Here is a 23,088-nt window from a genome sequence, read left to right on the forward strand (position 1 = left end):
CCAAGTGCAGTTTGTAGAAAACAGAGTAGCAAAGACTGACTCAACCTCTGGAGAATAGTATAGTCCCAGAAACAGCCTAAATGTCATGGGAAACTGAGACAACAGCGTCTAAAAATGGATCCGACCAGTCCTTAGTGGCACAGCGCAGTTAGAATCACAGTATCTCAGGGTTGACGATGCTTTATGAAAGTCCGACAAAACTCTTAACAGCTTAGTTAGCATTCTTGTCAATCAAACGCTTGGCGCTCTAGACTGTTGCGCCAATGAAGGCCCCAATGCAATATCCTCATTCCTTATAGACCACCTACCGCTTCAGTACGCCCTCTCCTCCCATCAGAGAGAGAATAGAGGGAGAGGTCTTATCCTATATTCAAGATAATACATCTTCCTATACAGTAGGAGCCTGAGAGTCCAGCCACAGCAATCACATTCAGGTAGGTCTCTCTCTCCCTCGCTCTCCCTCGCTCGGGCCATTATTGAGGGTGGCCTTACTCGAGGAGTGCTTACAGTATAACTACGTTGACTGACAGTTAATAAAGTGCATTGCAAACTTTGGCTAGACAGCTTCCCTTGCAATGACATGTAAAACTTATGTCGGCCATTACATGAAGATGTTTTCCTTGTGGAGTAAATTCTGCAGCTGGAGGGTGAAGGTAATCGTTTTATTGCAAGTGCGTGGAATTTAACAGTAAACACTTCTGCATTTGTTTTAAAATCTAACAGAATTTGTTGCTGTTGTCCGTTTTTACAATGTGTACAATAAAGTTGATTTAAGCCTAATGTTGCATTCAGTTCCTGACTACTTGAGTAAGTACAACATGTCCAGTCACACTAGGCCCAGTCACCAAACACATTAGGGGAAAATATTTCCAAATATTTTCTTTACGGCAAAATATCTCAGCAATGTCTGTGGAAACAACTTCGGGAAAGCCCATGAGAAAATACTTCTTCACCTCCACTGGACTAAAACGGAGAGAGTGAGATTGAAAGAGAGAGAGAGAGCACACAGGGAGGGGGGGGGGCGTGATTTACTGCCAGAACGGCTGGCCTATTCCCACGCTTCGCCCTGTCCTTCACTTTCTCCTCTAGGCCCAGAGAGAGAGAGCGAGAGAGAGCAACGCCATAGCCCCTATCCTGAAGTCTACAGACATTCTAGAGACCTCTATCTTGTTATCAGTGCTCCATAGACCTACATACCTTTTATCTGCTCATCACCCACCTCTATAGCTGCTGCCCCTATTTCTGAGCACCTGAGTAAGGACAAGTACAGCGCTTCCCATGGTGAGATTCCTGCTTGGGGCGTGGGTTCCTTTTGAGTTACAGCTTGACATTATGGGTCATGTCAAGACACAGTCGTTCGGTTTATATACATTGTGGGGCAAAAAAAAAAAACTCCCCCAAAAATGGAGTGGGTGGAGCACCAAAATGAGAGGGAACCAGACTGCTCCAACTGTACTGTAGTCCACCCCAAACATTCAGAGCTGGGCAGAGGCCCTAACAGATACAGACACAACAGATACAGAGTTTATGGTGCAGGCCGCCGGTTGGGGAGGGCATGTTTGGAACGGTCCATTCACTGAGGATGGGTGTTATTTCCTGACCTCTTCCTGGCCTCCCTGGAGATCTGGCCTGCACACAGATGTGGAGGAGATGGGGGCAAAATGGTAGCTTCGCTTCTCAAAGGGCAGCAAACAAACACTGGCCTGCACAGAACTGTTTTGCATGTTGCCTAGGCTATGACATATGGTATAAATGAAGTAAACCGCATTGGGCTCTGTCACCAGAAAAAAAAGGCGTGTGACATGACAGAACACAGGACAGGGTTATAAGGTTTGGGAACATTCCAACAGAATATCATTTTTTAAAGGGGACAAATAAAAACAGCACTCAAAACATTCCAGTGTGTGTGTGTGTGTGTCTGCGTTACATTGTCATAGCAAAGCCCTGGTCAGTCACAGAGGACAGAGGACAGTATGTGAACTCCACTGTGCAGGCCACCAACCAGACAGCTTGAGATCCCAGCTGTATCATTGTATGTCATTTGTCACAGAGCGCAGTACAAAAGGCCCAGTCAGGCAACCTCTGGGGCCACAGTGACCAGAAAAACAAACACTGGTTTCTATACCACATTCTTTAGGGGAGCAGTGTGGATGCCTTTACATTCATTTGACTGATTAATTCCATCAAACTTTCATTCCAGTATGTACAGAGTAATAAACACACCCAGCAGAACTACACAGTAGATAGTGAAGCGGAGTCCACCTTGGCCTGGTAGTATCTGGCCTGCTGGTGATTAGGGCTGGAGCTTCACCTCTCCGTCAACAAGACAGATTGTTCTGTTCTAGACTGGGTCTGACACAATGCAGAACCACGAGTGCTGGGGAACTCCTTGGCCGCGCGCGCGCACACACACACACACACACACACACACACACACACACACACACACACACACACACACACACACACAAACACAAACACAAACACAGAGAGAGCAGACAAGAATCTTGGCTGACTGGGCTAAAGGAGGCGAATGGAGCTTGTCAAGCCTTCACCACCTGATGACGGTCCAATCTGGCTGAACCCCTCCAGGACTTTCAGACCTCCAGATTGCATGTACACGGGCTATACAGTAACCCAAGCATGCATGCATACCAGTGGAGGCTGCTGAGGGGAGGACGGCTCATAATAATGGCTGGAACGGAGCAAATGGAATTTCATCAAACACCTGGAGACCATGTGTTGGAGACCATTCTACTCATTCCGCTCCAGCCATTACCACGAGCCCGTCCTCACCAATTAAGGTGCCACCTGTGATGCACGCGCACACACACACACACACACACACACACACACACACACACACACACACACACACACACACACACACACACACACACACACACACACACACACACACACACACACACACACACACACACACACACACACACACACACACACACACACACACACACACACGTTAGCCCAGCCATGTAGTCCTCCTTCAGGGCCTAGCGACTAGGAAACAGCTCCTTGTGATCTCTACTAGTAAACACTTATAATGTAAAAGTTTTTGGCAGCCCTGACTGCAGATCTTATTGTATAGACTGGAATGCTCTCACTCCTCTGTGTGTGTGTGTGTGTGTGTGTGTGTGTGTGTGTGTGTGTGTGTGTGTGTGTGTGTGTGCATATCTGTTTTCTTTTTACATCATATTTGGTGATGGTTGACTGGATTGGTCCAACAAGACAACATGTGTTTTTGACTTGTTAGATAAGGAGAGACATGGAAATATTGATTGTTACAGCATATTTGCAAAATATAGCGATTTAATCTTTTATCAATAACATGAGTGGGTTGAAAATCCCAGTCCCGCCAACTGAAATGACTCTAACTAAATAAACAGACATGAACAAACTCCCACCATGCCTATAGCTTACTACTCTTACTCTCTCATAGTCTGTATTTTCTACCAAATTCCATATTCTCCATATAATACAAACACTGTGGGATAATATAAATAATATAAAACACGGGCTTTATGACCTGTTGTGAAATATAACGACTGCATTAAGTTATCGTTCAATCAACTGGTGTAGAGCTGGAGCAATGAGGCGTAGGTACACGCCTAAAGGTACAACAATAGATGCCAACATTGCTACAGAGGTTTACATTTGATGTACAACATAATCACACATCACAATTAAATGTATGAGATGATTATATTCACTGATTAAGTTAACTGGGAAGAAGTGTTTTCTGTTTCTAGCCACATTACAGTATTTACAATTCAGGAGGACAGTGTCATAGATATCAAGTTTAAAAAATAAAATAAAAAACACACAAGAAAAATGCTAGGTTAAATAGTGGACAGAACACACGTTGGGTTATTTTTTGCCCAGCCAGTGGGGTTTACGAACTATGATCCACCAGGTCAGATCAGAAGACTGGAGGTGTGGATTAGTAGGGGCGTGGCTTTTAGATAGTTCTGTTTGGCCACCCGTGAAAGTAAATGTCATTCCGGTTAATCTGTTCTGTTGTATTGTCAACACATTTTAAGGGTGAGCACTGACATTTTTGTATCTTGCCAAACATACACTAACATAGTGTAGGCCTTACAGACTTGTTCAGTAGCTCTGGTCTGCAGAGAGCTCTTATCATATCTTCAGCAAATGTCACTGCCATATTGCTCAGTAAGGGATTGGACCTCCAGAGATACACATTTGCATATCCTATTGCCCATGATGCATTTTCATGTTTTATGATGTGTGTGGCCAGGTTAAATGACTATTGTTTGTAAGTATAATCGGGATAATAATCGGGCTAGTAACCAAAAGGTTGCAAGTTCGAATCCCCGAGCTGACAAGGTACAAATCTGTCGTTCTGCCACTGAACAAGGCAGTTAACCCACTGTTCCTAGGCTGTCATTGAAAATATGAATTTGTTCTTAACTGACTTGCCTAGTTAAATAAAGGTAAAATAAATACAAATAAATAAGGGATGAAGTTACCCAGACAGGCTGGGCAAACTAAGCTCCTGGAGTTAAGTAGCCTACTGCAGGGTTCTCCAACCCTATTCCTGGAGAGCTACCCTCCGGTAGGTTTTCACTCCAACCTGATTCAACTTTTCAACCAGCTAATTATTAGAATCAGGTGCGCTAGATGAGGGATGGAGTGAAAACCTACAGGACGGTAGCTCTCCAGGAACAGGGCAGGACAGCCCTGGTCTCCTGGATCCTTGCGCCGTAAAAAGAGACATGGTTGAGGTGATCCATTTGAGATGAGTTCAATTGAAATGTCTTGGCTTGTTACAGTACGTATTACAGTAACTCATTTGATTTGAGGATGCACAGAGGTTTTTTATACGAGGTCAACAGTACATTCTACCAGTGACATGATGAGAGACAAAGCAGAACTTATTGAGTCAGAGAGAGAGAGAGAGAGAGAACACAACACAGGTCATCAGATCAGTGGTAGATTACTGCCTGCACGAGGAAGAGAGGAAGCCAATATTTGCTGAGTGATGTTTTTAAAGCCCTGAGGAGAGTCCAAACTATTTAAGGGTTGGCTCTCTGGTTCCAACTTGGCATGGAGATCACAGGGACCTGTAACAACCTGAGCCCAGCTCAAAGCCCTTTAACTGACTTCAACTGGGCTCTGAAGAGCACTGAGGTCATATGATCACAACGCTCGCTGTGTCATCAACACTCCCTCTGGACAACACGTGTCCCTCTGGCTGCACACCTACCGTTATGACGTCATGTTCAGAGTGGTATGTTTACGCAATAAGGCCCAAGGAGGTGTGGTATATGGCTAATATACCACAGCTTATGGCTGTTCTTAAGCACGACAACGCGGGGTGCTTGGACACAGCCCTTAGCCGTGGTATATTAGCCATATATCTCAAACCCCCGAGGTGCCTTATTGCTATTATAAACTGGTTACCAACATAATTAGAGCACTAAAAATAAAATGTTTTGTCATACGCATAGTATACGGTCTGATTTACCATGGCTGTCCGCCAATCGGCAATCAGAGCTCGAACCACCCAGTTTAAACTGATAAACTCCAATGAGATAAAACAACAATATCATAGATATGTAAGTGTGTGTAGTTGTTGATGGACATGGAAGAGGTTTGAGGTTCAGAGGAGGATGAGTAGGAAGAGGAGGAGGAGGAGGAAGAAGGGATGTAGGAGGAGAGGGAAGAAGAGCAGGAGTAGAGGTTGGAGACGAGACGGAGGAGCAGGAGGAAGACGAAGAGGAGGAAAAGTAAGGAGAGGAGATGGGAAGAAGAGGAAGACGAGGAGGCCAGTCTTACCGCTCAGCCTCCAGGCGCATCTCCTCCCTCTTCTGCCTCCTGAGCTCTCGGCGCCGCTCAAAGTCGTCATCCATGGTTATTCCCTGCAGGATGACATCATCATCAACAACGTTGTAGTTTACATAGCAGACCACCATAGTCTCTGTGGTGGTCCTGTCTAACCTGCCTAAATGACTACGGACCCGTAGCACTCACGTCCGTAGCCATGAAGTGCTTTGAAAGGCTGGCCATGGCTCACATCAACACCATTATCCCAGAAACCCTAGACCCACTCCAATTTGCATACCGCTCAAACAGATCCACAGATGATGCAATCTCTATTGCACTCCACACTGCCCTTTCCCACCTGAACAAAAGGAACACCTACGTGAGAATACTATTCATTGACTACAGCACAGCGTTCAACACCATAGTGCCCTCAAAGCTCGTCACTAAGCGAAGGATCCTGGGACTAAACACCTCCCTCTGCAACTGGATCCTGGACTTCCTGACTGAGGGCAGGTAGCAACACATCTGCCACGCTGATCCTCGACACTGGAGCCCCTCAGGGGTATGTGCTTAGTCCCCTCCTGTACTCCCTGTTCACCCATGACTGCATGGCCAGGCATGACTCCAACACCATCATTAAGTTTGCAGACGACACAATAGTGGTAGGCCTGATCACCGACAATGACGAGACAGCCTATAGGGAGGAGGTCAGAGACCTGGCCGGGTGGTGCCAGAATAACAACCACTCCCTCAACGTAATCAAGACAAAGGAGATGATTGTGGACTACAGGAAAAGGAGGATCGAGCATGCCCCCATTCTCATTGACGGGGCTGTAGTAGAGCAGGTTGAGAGCTTCAAGTTCCTTGGTGTCCACATCACCAACAAACTATCATGGTCCAAACACTGAAAATATTTGGCATGGGTCCTCAGATCCACAAAAAGATATACAGCTGCACCATCGAGAGCATCCTGACTGGTTGCATCACTGCCTGGTACGGTAATTCCTCGGCTTCCGACCGCAAGGCACTGCAAGGTACTGCTCAGTACATCACTGGGGCTAAGCTGCCTGCCATCCAGGACCTCTACACCAGGCGGTGTCAGAGGAAGGCCCTAAAAATTGTCAAAGACCCCAGCCACCCCATTCATAGACTGTTCTCTCTGCTACTGCATGGCAAGCGGTACCGGAGCGCCAAGTCTAGGACCAAAAGGCTTCTCAACAGCTTTTACCCGCAAGCCATAAGACTCCTGAACAGGTAATCAAATGGCTACACAGACTATTTGCATTGTACCCCCACCCGCCAACCCCTCTTTTACGCTGCTGCTACTCTCTATCATCTATGCATAGTCACTTTAACTATACATTCATGTACATATTACCTCAAGTTGCCCGACTAACCGGTGCCCAGGCACATTGACTCTGTACTGGTACTACCTATATATACTGTAGCCTCGCTACTGTTATATTCACTGTCAGTTTACAGTTTTTTTTATTTCTTTACTTATCTATTGTTTACCTAATACCTATTCTTTACTTAAAAATTGCGCTGTTGGTTAGGGCTTGTAAGTAGAGCATTTCACTGTAAGGTCTACACCTGTTGTATTCGGCGCACGTGACAAATATACTTTGATTTGGAAGGACATATGAGTTTATCACCATCCGGTACCTCTGTATCCTATGCTGGGTCATATTCATTAGGGCACGCAACAGAAAAACTAAAATAGGCGTTTCTTATTGGTAGGTAGTCCCTCCCTGTTTCATTCTGTTTTCTTCTGCTTGATGCGTAGTGAACACGACCCTGATGTCTTTCTGCTCTAGACCTCGATACAGGGATGCACGTTTGTGTGCCTACTACGATATTCACTACCAATACTAGCCGTAAAGTACTATAAAAACATTGATATCTCTCCAAGCCAGACACACAGTCACATTTCACTATGAAAACTAAAAAACAAAAGGAGAAAGTGAAGGAATGAAGGAGGAGGAGAAAGGAGAAGAAAGTGTGTGGAAGAGGAGGAAGAGATGTTAGCGCAGGATGTTAACGCTCTTCACTAAAAATACCCTGGGTACGTGACCGAGGAGCGGGACCACCCAGAAGATCCTTTAGCCTGTCATCATCAACCTACGCTCTTCTCTTACAATAACACAACTGTACACAACCCCAATCTAGCCTACTGCTACAGCTAACAGTAAAGTGCATTGAGTGAAAGGCTACAGTACTGTACCTTAGCAGTTGTGACGATTAGACCTTTAAATATACTGTATTCCCTCTTAAACCATTCCAGCCACTGCTTTATCCCAGCACGGCTACAACACAAAGAGTTCCTGCTGCTGCACAATCTTTCACCGGCTTCAGCAGTCAACAGAAAAGGCAAACGCCTCTTCCTTTCCACCTTCTACTCCTCCCCTCCCTCCCACTCTCCCTCCCTTCCTCCTTCTCCCTGTTGCTGTCTTTCCCTTCTTTAACTCTACGCCCCCACCCACACCGCCCCTTGTTCTCTCCTTCCCAAATCTCTACTACTTTTCCTGTTTTGTTTAGAGAGCTGTCAGTGGTTGGCTAGGATCAGATCTGGGATCAGTTTTAGAGAGGCAGGGTGCGTTCTTCAGGCTTGCTTCCTGAGTTGTGCTGTAGATCATGCTGTAGCCTCTTGCTCTGTGGCCCTCTGCAGCCTCACACAGTGAGAGGACCAAAAAGGGTCTCCAACACGCACACACACGCGTAGAGGAAACACAAGGACAGGGGAGGTACGCTTTAAACAATACCCATCACTCCAAGGGCTAGTCCCTCTGTCCCTTTCTTTCCCTCCCTCTCTTTCTCTGTCTCTCTCTCTCTCTCTCTCTCTCCTCTCACAGACCCCACCTCCTCATTTTAACTAGAGGACTATCAGAGTCAAACTACGATGCCTGTGTGTTTCGGGCCAGATTATTTCCAACACAGCAATCATTTGCTCTCTATGTTTAGATACACTTACGCCATTTGCAGGAGGAAGAAAATTGGCACTTGGATTTCGGCAATTCGTACAACTGTAATTAGAATATTTAAGAATAATGATTTAGGCATAGATCATAATTTGATATTATATTCAACAGGATTTTGAGTTTGCCTGTGAGAGTGCAGAGCATTCCAGAGTATAGCCCTCAATAAAATGGAGAGATGTCAGTGTCGCACCGATTCCTTGAGGGGACCACCCATATTCCGTCAAAGCTAACATACACGGAGCAGAAGAATGGAGAGAGAGAGAGAGAGAAAGAGAGAGGGAGCTTCCTGGAATTACATCTTTCTGACTTTCCCTCTGAGGGTTTCATAACAGAACCGATTTTCGCCTGCCTCTCCTTGTTCACTGTAAACTATGGTCTCTCTCTCCACTCACTACCTCTCTCTCCTGTCCCTCTCTATCGACTGTAAATTAAGGGCTCTCTCTCTCTCCCTCTGAACTAAGGTCTCTCTCTCTCTTCCACGCTCACTCTGCTCTCTCGCCCACTGTAAACTCTCTCTCTCTCCCCACTGTAAACCGATTACTTTTTTCTCTCGTTCCCTCTCGGGCTGCCAGCTCCTGAGAGCTACAATGGCAATAATGAAACATTTACCAGTCAAATTAATGCTCTGCCGCAACTCTCTGGCTGACACTACCCAGCGCTTAAGGAACATTATATTAAAAGCCACGTTGATGTTATCCAGACAACGCGAGCTTTATTTCCCCCTATCATTTTAGGACAGGTTTGTGTTAACACCACCCAAACAATGTGCCCTCTATTCACAAGGAGAGAGCTAGAAGAGACCGTGGCACCATTTCCATTCTTAGAGGCATTGCAATGTTAATATGCAGTGAAATGTTGATGTACTGTTTTGCTCTGTGAGTCCATAGAACATCGAGGCCTCTTTTTTTCCCATGAGTCATTACTGTGACACACATTCATCTCAAAAGAGTATGCCTCGGAAACTATCTGAGGAATGCAGCATTTTAAACTCTGATGTTAGCCTAGCGTCTTGAAAGAAGCTTCAAGTTACTCAGTCACATGCCATTTAAAAAAACAAACTCCAGAAGATTCTTCCGGAGGACGAAGCACTTTAAGTTGTTGGGAAGAAGAAAAAAAGTTGTCAAATGTAACGTTAACATTGGCAGGCCTGTCAGCAGATCACTTACACCCCCCCTGACACTTCTTCGCCGGATAAACAGACAAAACGAGAGCGGGAGGGGAGAGAGAGTTCCACTGGGATACAACAGCAGCTTTTAGTCCATCTTATCCAAAGATCGCCCGAGTCCAAGACTGATTAAAACACACAATATTTGGACTGCCACCCACCGACTTTTTGACTGCAGCCGCTCTGGACGGCTTGAGCGTGGGACTAAAATTAACTCCCGAGAAAAAGAGGCAGAACGAAAGAAAGAAAGACAGACAGAACGAATGAGTAAAGAAAACACTGATCCCAACACAAACATGGTCTACTTAGAATATATTCCAATATATCCTTAAACGGCACCAACATGCACCGTTTACTGCAGTGGGGACATGCGAGTAAACATGGTCATGCTATGGGACTAAGGCTTCTACTTTTGGCATCCCAAGGAATGCTCTGTTCTTTTCCCTTTAAGAGAAGAGAAGAAGAGGAGGGGATTGTGGGCCGGCTCCCACCCTCCCAGCTCCCTGGCTCTGCCTGTACCTGCAGGTAAAGCGCAAGCAGTGTGCACATTGCCATGGTGACCCAGGTGTGAGGGTTGGCCAGGTGTGGTTGGGAGGGAGGGAGCTGGGAGATATAGAGGTATCCCAGGTATCTGCCATGTCAGTGCAGGGCTGGCACAAGACCCAAGGATTGTGTGGCAGGAGCAGAGAGGGAAAGGGAGAGTGAGGCTAAGGCCAGGCATCCTTCACCTCCTCTCTCTCGCTGGGGCCTACTCATTAGGAGATGCTGGAGGAATGTGAGCTATGTGCTCTTTGCTCTGGCCCCTGTCTGGGCCTCTCAGGTGGGGTGGAGAGGTAGGCCGCTGTCACTCTTACTCACTGTCAGTCTATCCATAGGCTACTGTGAGAGCCTGGAATGGCCATGTACAAGAAAAGTATTCGTCACAAGCGTTGCCATTATAATCATCCTCATTGGCTTGATCATCACCATCTTGAGTTCACCATATTGTAATATAATCGAACCATTCCATTCAATTCCTGACAATGGCATGCATTATCTGAGCTACAGATTCATGCAGCAACAACAGTATCCCTGATTCCCTGTCCTATGGTTGGAGACATTAATCATGTCTGGCTCTGGCACTGACAGACAGGGACGGGGAGGGAGGGAGGAAGGGGGGAAAGGGTGAGTGAGAAGCTGCCCGAGGGAGGAAACGGGAGGCGCACTCTCACCTGGAGAGAGAGAGAGAGAGAGAGAATCTGAGCACCGGTCAGTCAGTTTGTCAGTCACTCCAGCCTCGGCCTGTTCCACGTTGAGGAGGAGGGGGGGGGGGGGTCTTAAATCTGTGTGGAAAAGGAGAAAGCTATTAATACTTCATTCCATGCCATTCCCCCCCAGGATGCTATTCACTTAATGAGTTCCAATGAAACCGAGTGATCAAAGGGCTGTTTCTGTTTCGAGGCCCAGTTCCGTCAGTGAGTGTGGTGCGAGTGCCAAGACAGAGAAATCTATCATTCTAGACTATGGCTTTGACATTCCCCTGGGTCAGGTCACCCCAACCGAGCACCTCGACTCCGTCTGACTGGCTGACTGGGAGTCAGGGCTTTGTCGGTCTGTCAACGCTGTAGGTGTGTCACCTCCTGATCCCGGTGCAGTGTCATTTAGGTGGTGAGCCAAAATCATATTACACTGATCTCAGACCTGCTGGAGTAGAACCTATTGGTGGACTCAGGTCTTAGTTCAGGTCTGTGTGTATTTGTATGTGTGTTGACTGTCTGTGTCTGTGTTACGGTGCAGTAGACCAGCTAATGGCCTGTACAGTAATGAGACTGTACATCGTCCCCTCCGGAGCTAAACTAAGCTCTGCACAGTGTAACAGTCAATCCTTGTCAGTCAGGTGACATGCCAGGATTCCCCATTCCCACCCAGCAGTGTTTATACAGGAGCCATCGGGACTGTCTCACAGTCACACAGCCTGCACTCTGTCTACTCATACACAGAGTAGAGAAACAGAGCACAGTTTAACTGTAGTTGATATCATGGTCTTTTATATGCAGACTGACTGACTGACTGCAGACTGACTGACTGACTAATGCTTTGCAGGTGCTCAATTGGCAGTTTGAGTTTGAGCAAATGCTAAAAGGATACCTGTAGGGGTATGGGTATGTATTCAAATGTGGATAGCAATGCAGAGGGCAGAGAAATGTTCCATCTCTGAGAACATCTGGGAGTGTGTGTGTGTGTATGTACGTGTCTGTCTTGGTGTGTGCGTGTCTCTGTGCGGCCAGCCAACGTGCGTGTGTCCTGTCCATCGCCACCTGTAATGATGTGTTTGGAAGAGGTTGTCCTCCCTTGGTTCCCGTTCAGCGTGATCTGCCTCTCTTCTCACACGTCGGGCCCCTGGCCCCGCCTCGGGTCCATTAACACATTTACTGCCTCTGGCCCAGCCCAGGCTGTGAACCGCGCCAGGATGTGGCCACATAAATTCACTGGAGTATTTGGCATGGGGGAGGCCATGATTTCTGACTCTCTTTCTCGTTGCCTCTCTCTCCCTATCCCCCTCTCTCTCTCTTTCCCCCTTCTCCCCCTCTCCTCGTCTGTCATGGTACAGACACTGCTGTTGGACCACAAAGGCATGATCAGACCAGCTGCTGACTACGTGCTCATCGTGAACACTGGGAGAATGTGAGGAGGAGGAGGAGTGTATGGCTGTGTGCATGTGTGTGTGACTGCACATACTTCCTCCCTTACATACGGATGCCAAGGGAATGTCAGCCAACTCAGCTGACCTGAGGACAGATCTCGTGGTGTCAGAGTAGAAGACTTTAGCTGGGACACATCTTTCTTTGGGCAGGATATAAGGTGGCCAAAAGCGTCTGAGCTCAGATTTGTTCAGCTCGATCTCAGTACCATCTGCTTCATATGTTAGGGCTCTATCCGCTCCAGAAGAAATTCATTCCGCGAGATGTTTTGGTTAGCTCTAATACGGAAGAATCCGTCAAATTAAAGCACTATTCATAGAATAGTGGAGAGCTGAGAGCCCATTGGAAATGACAGTATAAGGACTGACTAAACTGGGCGAGTGACTGGGTAAGAATCTGCCTGCCATGCCTCCTTGAATTCTTAAGACGCACCATCATTAGCGACTTAGTCTGATGATCACACACAATCCCTCCCAAATCACCACAGATTGCTATTGTGCTGACTTTGGCTGTCAGATTGAGAGGAGTGAGGGGAAAATATTGGGGCTAAAAGAAAAAGAGGTCTAAGCCTTTGAGTTTCCACTTGGGGATGGAAAAGGAGACTCCTGCATGCATTCCCAGACAATGGTTTACAATTCCTGACACATCTCCTTGCCCAGTGATTCATATTCTGACTGACTGCTAGCTATAGCCTAAGGTTATCTGTAACAGCTCACAGCTGAGAATCCATCACTGAGACACACTGTAATCATCACAGGCACAAACTGATCCAATGTATTACTGGATGTTGCTGTCCAATCAGTGTGGTGCTAGACAAGGTTCTTTCCCTGATATGCTTGACATCTCAGTTACTAAACGTAGTGTGTGATGTAACATTTTCGTCAAATTACTCACAGTCACATAACCCTTTTTGGGAAGGAAAAAGCCCCCGAATGTCTTACATTTCATCATTCTGATGAGAGATTACACATTTTGCCCCAAGATGGAACATTGACACATGTCCCAATGCCAGTGTGATTAACTTGGGTTTTTCAGCATGGCATGTTCTATTGGTGTTTTAAATAGAGCAGTCATTACAATAAATCTATTTTTACCCTTCTGGTTTGGTCCCATACATGGTTCTGGTCCCACACACACATCTCCTCTTCCCCCCCCCCCCCCCCCCCAGAGAGGCCTTCCTATGTCAGCAGAGACAATACACCCACCACGCCATAGTTAATTCCCATCATCTTGGGTTGAACCATCAACCCTAGCCCAAAACTCAGTCCAAATGAGATAACTGCCAACAGCTGATAAGAGTGGACAAAGGAGGATGTCAGTAAAACATTATCTTGCTATAAACACTGTTTTAAGAGAGTCATTTGCATCAGGATTAGTTTATACAGGGAACCCTAAATCACATTGTAAAGACGCAGGTAGTTTCAGAACGACGAGCAACTTCAGTACATGAGATGAGGCCTTTTCTGCTGTCCTCGTTGTGTTTTAAAAGGCTTGTGCTGTGCCTTAACGGTGCATTTTCAACGTCGGATTACCAATCAGCCCATATCAGAGCAGCACGGCCCAATGAGAACAAATCCCACACAAAATAGGGATGTTTTTTTGTACACCATCAAAAGGCTACTGCTCACTGGCTGTACTCTATATGACCAAATATGGAAGAAAAAAAAAGCTCCCTTTCCCGTAACATAACTGGGAGAGAGAAAAATGTTTCTAGCTAACATGCTGTGCAGTGAGATACAGGCAGCTCTCACACTCATAACATACTGACCACAAAAGAGTGGGGTTAAAAGGGCCAGGGTTCAAATAGTACTGGGTATTGTTGAAGTACGTTGAGTGTTTGCTTGAAGTCTGCCTGGCGTGCCAGATGGGGTGGGGTTTGCACTTTTGGGGCTAGTCCACAGTGGTTCCACTGCCCCAGGCAAGCTCAATCAAGCACAGTTAAACTATTTGAAAGATTTTAAATACAATTTGAATCCGGGTTTGGTTAGGGCTGGCTGTATCTCTAAGCAACATGATGGATGATGCTGTCTCTCTGGTGGCATCTCTGGGACAGTGCAAAGTAAACCCAGAATATTATTAGCCTGGCTTGCCCTAGACCACATTGTGTGCAACTCTATATCTTTGTCTGGCTGGATCTCTATGGTACAAGCGTGTGTGAACCTGTGGTAAAGGCTGACTCCATTTTAAGCCAGTAGGGAGTTGAAAATACCTAACCTTTCTTTGTTCATTCACGAAAGTGCTTGCATTCTGCACTCTAAAGCCGGAAGGACTGTACCATAGGTTACATTCCTCTTGGCTAAACAGTCTCAATCCGAGATGTCTCAGCCCTGCGCTGCAGTTAGAAACCGTTTGTTTATCAGCCCCCAGACTATTTGGTCACTGACAAATGCCTGCCACTATTGTCAATCAAAGAAGATAACCAAACGAGTGGCTAAGAGGAAAAACACTCAACTCAGCAGTAGAACAAAGCAATAAAGAAGCTCACTTAGCTTTTTTTCTCTCGTATTTAGTCAACATGGAGTGGTTTTAACTTTCGGCATGTAACCTTTGAAATAATACATCAAGAATCTAGTCCAAATATCCAGAACGTCAACTCATCTCAATAAATGTCTGCCTCAGGTTAGCGTTTTTCATCATGAATATTGTTCTGGAGGCAGCTCTGTAGAGTGGTCACTAGCTGGCACAGCCACAAAGTCATACCATCTGATCTGAAACCTAACCATAACCATAACCACACTGCTAACCTTGAATTAAGACCAAAAAGAAAATAATACAAATCCAGAATTTTTACAATATAGCCAATTTTGACTTTGCAGCTGGCCTATCTAGCGGAAATCGCACGGTTCTGTCTCCAGGACAAGATTCATGACAATAAATGTCAACCTGCGCTCTTGACACAGGATATCAACAGCCTTTGTCTCGTGTAACTCCACTAGGACATACAGTACACTAACTGTCTCCATATTCTTTCTATACCGACGTTGGTATGAAGCCACTCTGCAGCAGTTTGACAGAAGGGGTGGGGTGGGGGGCACTGAATGAATCATATTTAGTGGACAGGAAACTCACTCAGTGAAAACACACTCACTCACGACCGGGGACTTTGACGAATGACTCTCTCACCCCACCTTTTCAGGAGAAAGGCTTCCTCTTCCTTCATCCTGTCTGCGTCCCAAATGTCACCCTATTACCTATATAGTGCACTTCTTCCAAAGTAGTGAGCTATGTAGGGAATAGAGCGCCCTTTTGGGACATGTCCCGTTCGTGACAACCCGCCATCTTGACACCTGCCGTCTTTTAGTAGAAACGCCCTCCGAACGGGCCCTGAACCACTCCTCAACAGATCAGTCATCTGAGGTTCACTGACCAGAGAGAGTAGCAGGGTGTAGCAAGGCAGGGGTGTTGACACCTACATGATGTGTTTTACTCAAAGCAAAGCACTACTGATGCCAGTACAACCAAAAGGTCTGAATCTGCTACTCTGGTATTGCTCTCTGTCTGCAGTTTGGGGGCCACTCGGGACGGGAGCACATCCTGTACCAAAATAGACCTGTGTGTCACTAGAGGCCCCATAGTAGGGGCCCTTACTCATGTATGGAGCATGAGCAAGATGGAGCATGATAACATAGTGAAGCGTAAGTAACAGTCCCCACCAAACCGTCGATCTGAGGCATTCCTAGTCGATTGCCAAACATTTCTAGAAAATAATAACGATAAAGCCAATCATTCCTACATTTTTCTGTCTCGCGCTGTTGGCAGTAGGTGGACTTGTTTCAGCTGCCCTGCATGCCGGGTAGGCGAAGTGTTCCCATTTTTACCATTTCATGTGTCTGAAGGTACAAACTCCGCTTACTCCGCGTGCCCAGAGAGCAAATCAAGCGCACCTATAGGCCTACCTCTAGCCAATCGGATTGCTCAGATCATGTGTCGGTCTGCAGCTTCCTTGAGCGTACAGCAAAGTAAGTTGATACTGTGATTTCAAAACATCGAAAACCATGACTAGAGAGAGACTGTCAACGAATACAGCAAAGAGCTGCTGTTTTTATGAGTGAGTTAATGTTTAAGTTCATACTCAGCAGCACTGTCAACACTTTTTTATAAAAACACTGCTATATCCCATAAAATGCGCTTCTCCACTTGCGCTGCAACCAGCAATGCAGCTTCAATGAATGAGTAGCAAAGTGTATCTATAGGCTTGCGTTGTTGTTATTATTATTATTATTATTATTATTAGCAGCTTGTGTCTTTTTTTAAATCAAGGAATATTTCACTTTCTCTGGTCATAGGAGTAACAAGATGAATTGGTGCAGAAATAATGCAGTGTGACTCGAGTTTCGCCGCCAGCTGGAATACGGTCGCCCCTTTTTGGTCAGTCTTAGCTGAGGGACTAGAGCTGAGGGACGGTCCAACTGTGAGATGCTCTCCCCCCCGCTGAGACTGACCAACAAATCCAGACACAATCAGGCCAGTAAAATAAAGAAAGCACATTATTTATACCCACTGAGCTGTGTCTCACAAGTAATACAACAAGATCACACACCTCGAGTTTTGAAATATACTTTGAAAATTGTCTGAGAAGAACAACATTGGCAGGCAATTCAAGCGTAGCCAATATGCACTGATAATGTATTGGGCCTATAGCCGACTACAGACATCATTTCTACAGAGCTCTTTTTAATGTCGCATAGGCCTACGTTTTTTAAGTCAAGTTTTTAAAATAATTCTGGGCCGTAGATCTCTGTCTTCATTATGACTCAGAAAGTGATCTTGACTCAGACAAGTTTGGGGACCACAGGCTTATACAGTACATGTATAGCATGACAACGTCACAAGAGTTGTCTACAGTATACAGCATGGGACCATAGAGGCTAGAATGTCCCCTGGTAAGCAGCTTATTATAGTTTGGGCCCCTATTCATATTCAATCTCCCATATGGTACATACATAGTGAATCACATAGTGAATCATTTAGCTCGACAGGACAGGCACTCAGCCACCAGGCCTACAGACCAGTGTTCCTGCTGTAATCCCCTCTTGATTTGACAAGAACAAGGCATTTAAAAAACACAGCCTCTTTAAGGGTCCCAGGGGATCTGGGCTGAGCTGCTCAATTTTCTCCACATAATTATTATGACCCAGAGCAGTGGGGAATGGACTCAGACAGACACCGTATCTGTCACGGCACCTGGAACACATGTTCTGGAACATACAAATGTATTTCTCATAAAGCCCTGAGAAGTTCCTGATGTGTCTTGTAAAGAAAAAAACAAGTATCGTACACCAAAACATTTCTGACAAGTTTCCCCTAAAAAAAAAACGTAATTATGTTTTGCGGAGATTGAGAGACCCTTCGATTGCCAGAGAAAAAAATGTGGCTATACTTTCGAGAGAAGGAATTACTGGAAAAAAAGATGAATGAAAACATCTGACTGATTTATGTGCCTGGTCTGTATCACAGTTGGAGAAATGCCTTCCTGTCATGCCTTACATGGAAACATACAAGCAGCACGAGCCGCAACGAAGCCATGGAGCAACCGCTTACACACCAGGAGAAGCTTGTGAGGCCTGCTCAGAACATGACACAGACACTGACAGATGTTTGTGTATCGCCTTTTTTTCTGTCTGTGTATACCCAGGGGGCCGTGTTGCCCCACAGAAAATTGGTACCATGACCACTGCCTCAGAATTACACATTTTACCTCAGAGCATACATTTTCATCAATCCGATCGTTTAGCCACGCGCAAATCTGTAAATCAGGCTGCGGAATGTGCTTTCTGAAGTGTTGCGCAAGGATATTCAAGGGTATTATGTGACAAGAGATCTTTCAAAATAAGGGGCCTGTTGCATTCCTGGGAAGAGATAGGAGAAAGATAGAGGAGAGAGCACGAGAGAGAGAGCACGAGAGCACGAGAGAGAGAGAGAGAGAGAGGATTAAGATTCTAGCTCTAGCACGATGACCTCACCGAGGGCTATTACTCTGAGTGGACGGGAAAGGTGGAGAGGTCCAGCATTTAGGCTACTTCGAGATCCCCTTGAGAAAACATTTTGGTTTGTTTAGTGAACAAATACGTTTAAAAAAAAATAACTGTCAGAATAACTGATTATAATGGAGCTCGTTGTGACGGAGTTTGGAGCTTTTAGCTCTGATGGCTGCCGGCGCTGTTTTTGTTTCGGACGAAATACGAGGAAGAGATAGCGGACGAGGTCTGTTGCTCTTTGCATCCAAGCGTCACTCAGCAGGCCTGAGCACATCTGTATGGGGGGGGGGGGCACTGCATTGGGGCTAAAGGCAAGGTGTAACACAAAGAGATGTGTTCAGTAGCAGTACAGACTGATGAATGGGAATGGGAGTGGAAACCGTGACCAGAGACAAGGGCTAATTTATCAGTCAAGCTCCTCTCTTCCGTAAACTCCTACCGGTTGAGGTTCTCAGTGCACTGCTAAAACCATGGTCTTAACTGTGACGTGACGGATGTAACGAAGCTGTCCTCTGGTCAAGTCTACTTCCCACCACCACAACCAAATCCCTCTGTGAGATATCCGTGAGGGAACCGGGCCATTCTAAACCATCCACTTCATTTTGAAGAGCCATATCAACAACACCACCATCTTAGACAGAAACCAGGAGTCTCCTATTCCAACCCTCTTGGTGTTCTAGAGATACCTTGCTTACGACGCAATGTCTAGGTCTGTCTGTGTGTAATAAATATGAACGTCTATACAGTGTGTTTGCCTCTAGTGTAAATATTGCTCCCCTTCGGACTCTGAGCCTGCAGCTAGCTCAGTGGAAGGAGAGTGTGATATAATTGGAATCGATAGTGGTGAGGTTCAGCTCCTCAGACCATACATTCCTGTCTGAGTGGAGAGAGGAGAGAGGAGACAACCCTTCTTGTGCCTCAATAGGCTACACTATTAGAGATCTCGTTTCTGTGCATATTTCTGCTGGATGCTATTATTAGCGTCGTAGAGGGCCAGCGGTCTGTCTGAGAGGGGTTGCAACTCTGTGTGCGCCCCCCGAGGCGATAGTGGGGGCCAGAAGCCATTGATCTCCATAAAGCACAGGTATATATATATATATCTCTTCTCCTAGTCCTGTCTGTCAATGGGCCCCATCCGCACGCAACCTCCACACGCAAACAAAACAAAATCTCAATAGATCTCAGTAGCATAGCCGTTTTTGTCAGTGAAACATCTTGAGCTTTGGCAGTTTGTTAAATTATGTCAACTCAGCGGTGCTTGTCTGTCAGGACAGAAGGCCGTTCCTTCTCTTCTTCTCCCTGTGGCTCTGACTTCTGACTCTGCTGCCAGGCATTCCAGGAAACACTAGAGCTCTAGGAGCCATAACAAAGCACTCACTCTGTCTCTTTCTCTTCCTCCTTCACTCTTTCTCTTACTACCCCAGTCTCTCTCTCTCCCTTCTATCTTTCTTTCCCCATCTGCCCGTCTCTCCGTTTCTCTCGCTCACTGTCTCCTCTCGCTCCCACTACTCTTTTTATCTCTCTCTGTCTTGTCCAGTCTTGGAAGCCTCGTGGTTAGTTTTCTCGTGAGTGCCTTAAGTATTTTTGTATAACGGCGCATTGCCTCAGTTATACAATTTCAGACTATAAAGTATTTTTACGTGACTACTGATGCTACATCACTGACACAACTCTAGGTAAGAACACTACTCCTCTCTTCAACATGAGGTGACTTTTACTGCCAAACAAAGGATAAAATTCAGCTTTATAGGTTAATGCATGTTATTGAAACCGTCTAATTCCTAAATCTATTAGAATAACACATCTCAGACAACCATGAAATTGTAAATAATTAAGTAGTCGGTTTAGGAGAGTGCTCAGGTTCGCTTTATAGGGGTTCGTTCGGTTTTAGCTAATGGCAAAATTGGAAATGAGATTACTCTGTAAACTTAAGTATAATGGGAACAAATCCGAAACCCCCCAGGTTTCTTTTCTGCTAGTAATCTGCTCCGAAGGAAAACCATCTCCTTTTCACATGATACCCATCCACCTGTGCCACACACACACACACACACACACACACACACACACACACACACACACACACACACACACACACACACACACACACACACACACACACACACACACACACACACACACACACACACACACACACACACACACACACACACACACACACACCTTATTCCCTTCCAGTCTGTTCCCCCTGTTTATGTATTGAACCTGAGTGACTGGTATTTCATTTCAGATGGGCTCAAACCCTGGGCCAGGCAGTGGTGGTGTACTATTACTGGCCATTAACTTTAACCTGAACTAATGGCTGCTTATTATCCAAGGTGGTCCCTCAGATGTCTGTCATAGTAAACGGGTGGCACAGAGCTTCAGGGCCCAGACCAGTCAGACATCCTCTCCTCTGTCCTAGGGAACCTGCCAACCCGGGGCAGATATAGACACAGGCCTCCCCCTAACAAGCTATCATTGTTCTACTTTTTCCTGTGTTTTGTTACTCAGCTGCTGGGTTCATTAAAGCAGGGCTTAATGAGGCCTGCCAGCTTGTCACCCCAGCCCTCATCTCTCTTCTAACCCTCACCCCTAGTACCCAACCCTATCCACCCCAAATCTCCAACTCCATCAACCACACCCCCTTCTACCCTCCTCATCCAAACCCTCTACCCTACTCGACTACCTCACACCCATCCACCAAACCAACGCTTTAATCTACTCCCATCTCACCCAACGTCATACACCCACACTCCTTCCCTCTTCCATCCCCTCCTCTCCCGAAACCTCCACCCCACCCAATCGCATGTGTTCAATCTATTCAACCCATCTCACTCAGACAGGTAGCCTTGTCATATCTTAGCTAGCTAGCAGAACACTCCTCCTCATGAAGACCTGTCTGCGTTCATCTGATGAGAGGAGAGGCATTAGCGCTAACAGGCCTGTAATTAAGAAGCGCTCACGCTCCATTAATGAGCGTGCTCACTTCGTTTAGTCTAACCGTGCATTGCGTAAATAAGCAGCGGGGGCCTAGCAGATTTGCTCCATTGTCTTTGGGTAGCCTAGCATCACACTTGTTAGCGAGTTGCTTGCTAAGAGTTGTTGTTTTGTTGACATAGTGTCCTCATCTTGGCATGTGTGGAATTGACTGATTGCCACTTCTTTTTGCATTTCAATTTGTTAGCCGGTTTTCTCGATCTGTCAGACTATTGATGCTACAGATTGGGTCTTGTTCCATTAAATAATTAGGCCTACTCATCAATTTATCTTTAACTCAAGATGGCCGCCTGTTAGGCAGAAGGGTTGATTTTCAATAGTAATACTTGTCAAACTACTTCACCATACTTGAATCAATGAATCAGCTATCTTCCTACAAGTGTACGCAGGAGAGTTGAAACCCAGCATGAATCCGAATCTGTCCCTTCTTAGCAGAGTTTTGGCTAGCACCTCAACAACCATAAGCACCAGACTCGTTCCCCTAGACCTGGGCTGTTTAAAAATAACATGACTGATGGTTTCTCACAGTCACCTTGAGCAGGTCTCTCATGAGGTAAGACATTCTCGTTTGCCAGCCTCACTCCCTGCAGAGGAGCTCTGATTAAAACCCCTTTCAAAAGGCAGTGGCTATGTCCCAAGTGGCACCCTATTTCCTCTATAGTGCGCTACTTTTGATTAGAGCCCTATGGGCCCTGGTCAAAAGTAGTGCACTATTAAGGGAATAGGGTACCATTTAGAACTGAGGCAGTCCACCTGCCAGCTCCATGTTACCCAACAGTGAAGTGAATTTATGAATTACCCAATACTGAAATGATTCCAAACTAACAAATTCAAGCTGGGCTCGGGTCTCGCACAGTACTGTATATGGATGAAGGGGATACTTACATTCCCCTTTCTCTGAAGTGGGGGAGAAGTCTTTGGCATTATTAGATGCCAGGAGAAAGAGAGAGAGAGAAACACAACACACAGTAATGCGCGCACACACACACACACACACACACACACACACACACAAAATAACTGCTATATCGGGGATGGATCCTCCATGTCAGCCATTTTCGATGATTTGATCTCCAGCTTTAATCAGATTTCATTGCCTTCCTCTGTATGGAGCAATGACATGTGAAGTGGAAAAGAAATGGAAGATCTGCTCGCTGCTCCGCTCCTCTCGTTGCTTGGAATACATTCCTGAGCAACCCTCAGAGGCTTATATGTCAATGCCGGAATATGCTTCTGATTACAAGGGAGAGAGTACACTCAATAAATGCACTCTTAAACAATTACTACTGCTCCTAATACCAGCCAGAACACAGACCCCAGACCGGGCTGGCTAATTCAGGTGGATAACATTACTGGAGACAATTTGAAGGTCTGCACCTTTAAAACATAACATTTGGCTCCAACAGGAGAAATGGCAGCCGTCATCGCTTCGGATTGCTGCTGTGCTGTGCAAGGGAGTGTTGTCCAAAGCTGTAGCC

General features: G+C 46.0%; 1 protein-coding gene across 14 annotated transcripts in view; it reads right to left on the reverse strand.

Annotated features, from left to right (window-relative positions):
- Positions 1–23,088, reverse strand: part of LOC106609224 (non-muscle caldesmon) — a 55,892-nt gene that overhangs the window by 25,751 nt on the left and 7,053 nt on the right. For 7 of the 14 annotated variants that reach the window (XR_006770636.1, XM_045721954.1, XM_045721947.1 and 4 more), the window contains one exon: positions 5,821–5,903. Coding sequence is in view for 13 of the 14 variants with exons in the window: in XM_045721954.1 (XP_045577910.1) it covers positions 5,821–5,894 (74 nt within the window). In the remaining variant the exon portion in view is untranslated. Of the gene's footprint in view, positions 1–5,820; positions 5,907–8,032; positions 8,246–11,162; positions 11,274–23,088 lie in introns of those variants that run through there. The other 7 variants (XM_045721945.1, XM_045721953.1, XM_045721950.1 and 4 more) reach the window with 4 other exon arrangements.

The sequence above is a fragment of the Salmo salar genome, chromosome ssa07 (assembly GCF_905237065.1).
Source record: "Salmo salar chromosome ssa07, Ssal_v3.1, whole genome shotgun sequence".
Taxonomy (NCBI): domain Eukaryota; kingdom Metazoa; phylum Chordata; class Actinopteri; order Salmoniformes; family Salmonidae; genus Salmo; species Salmo salar.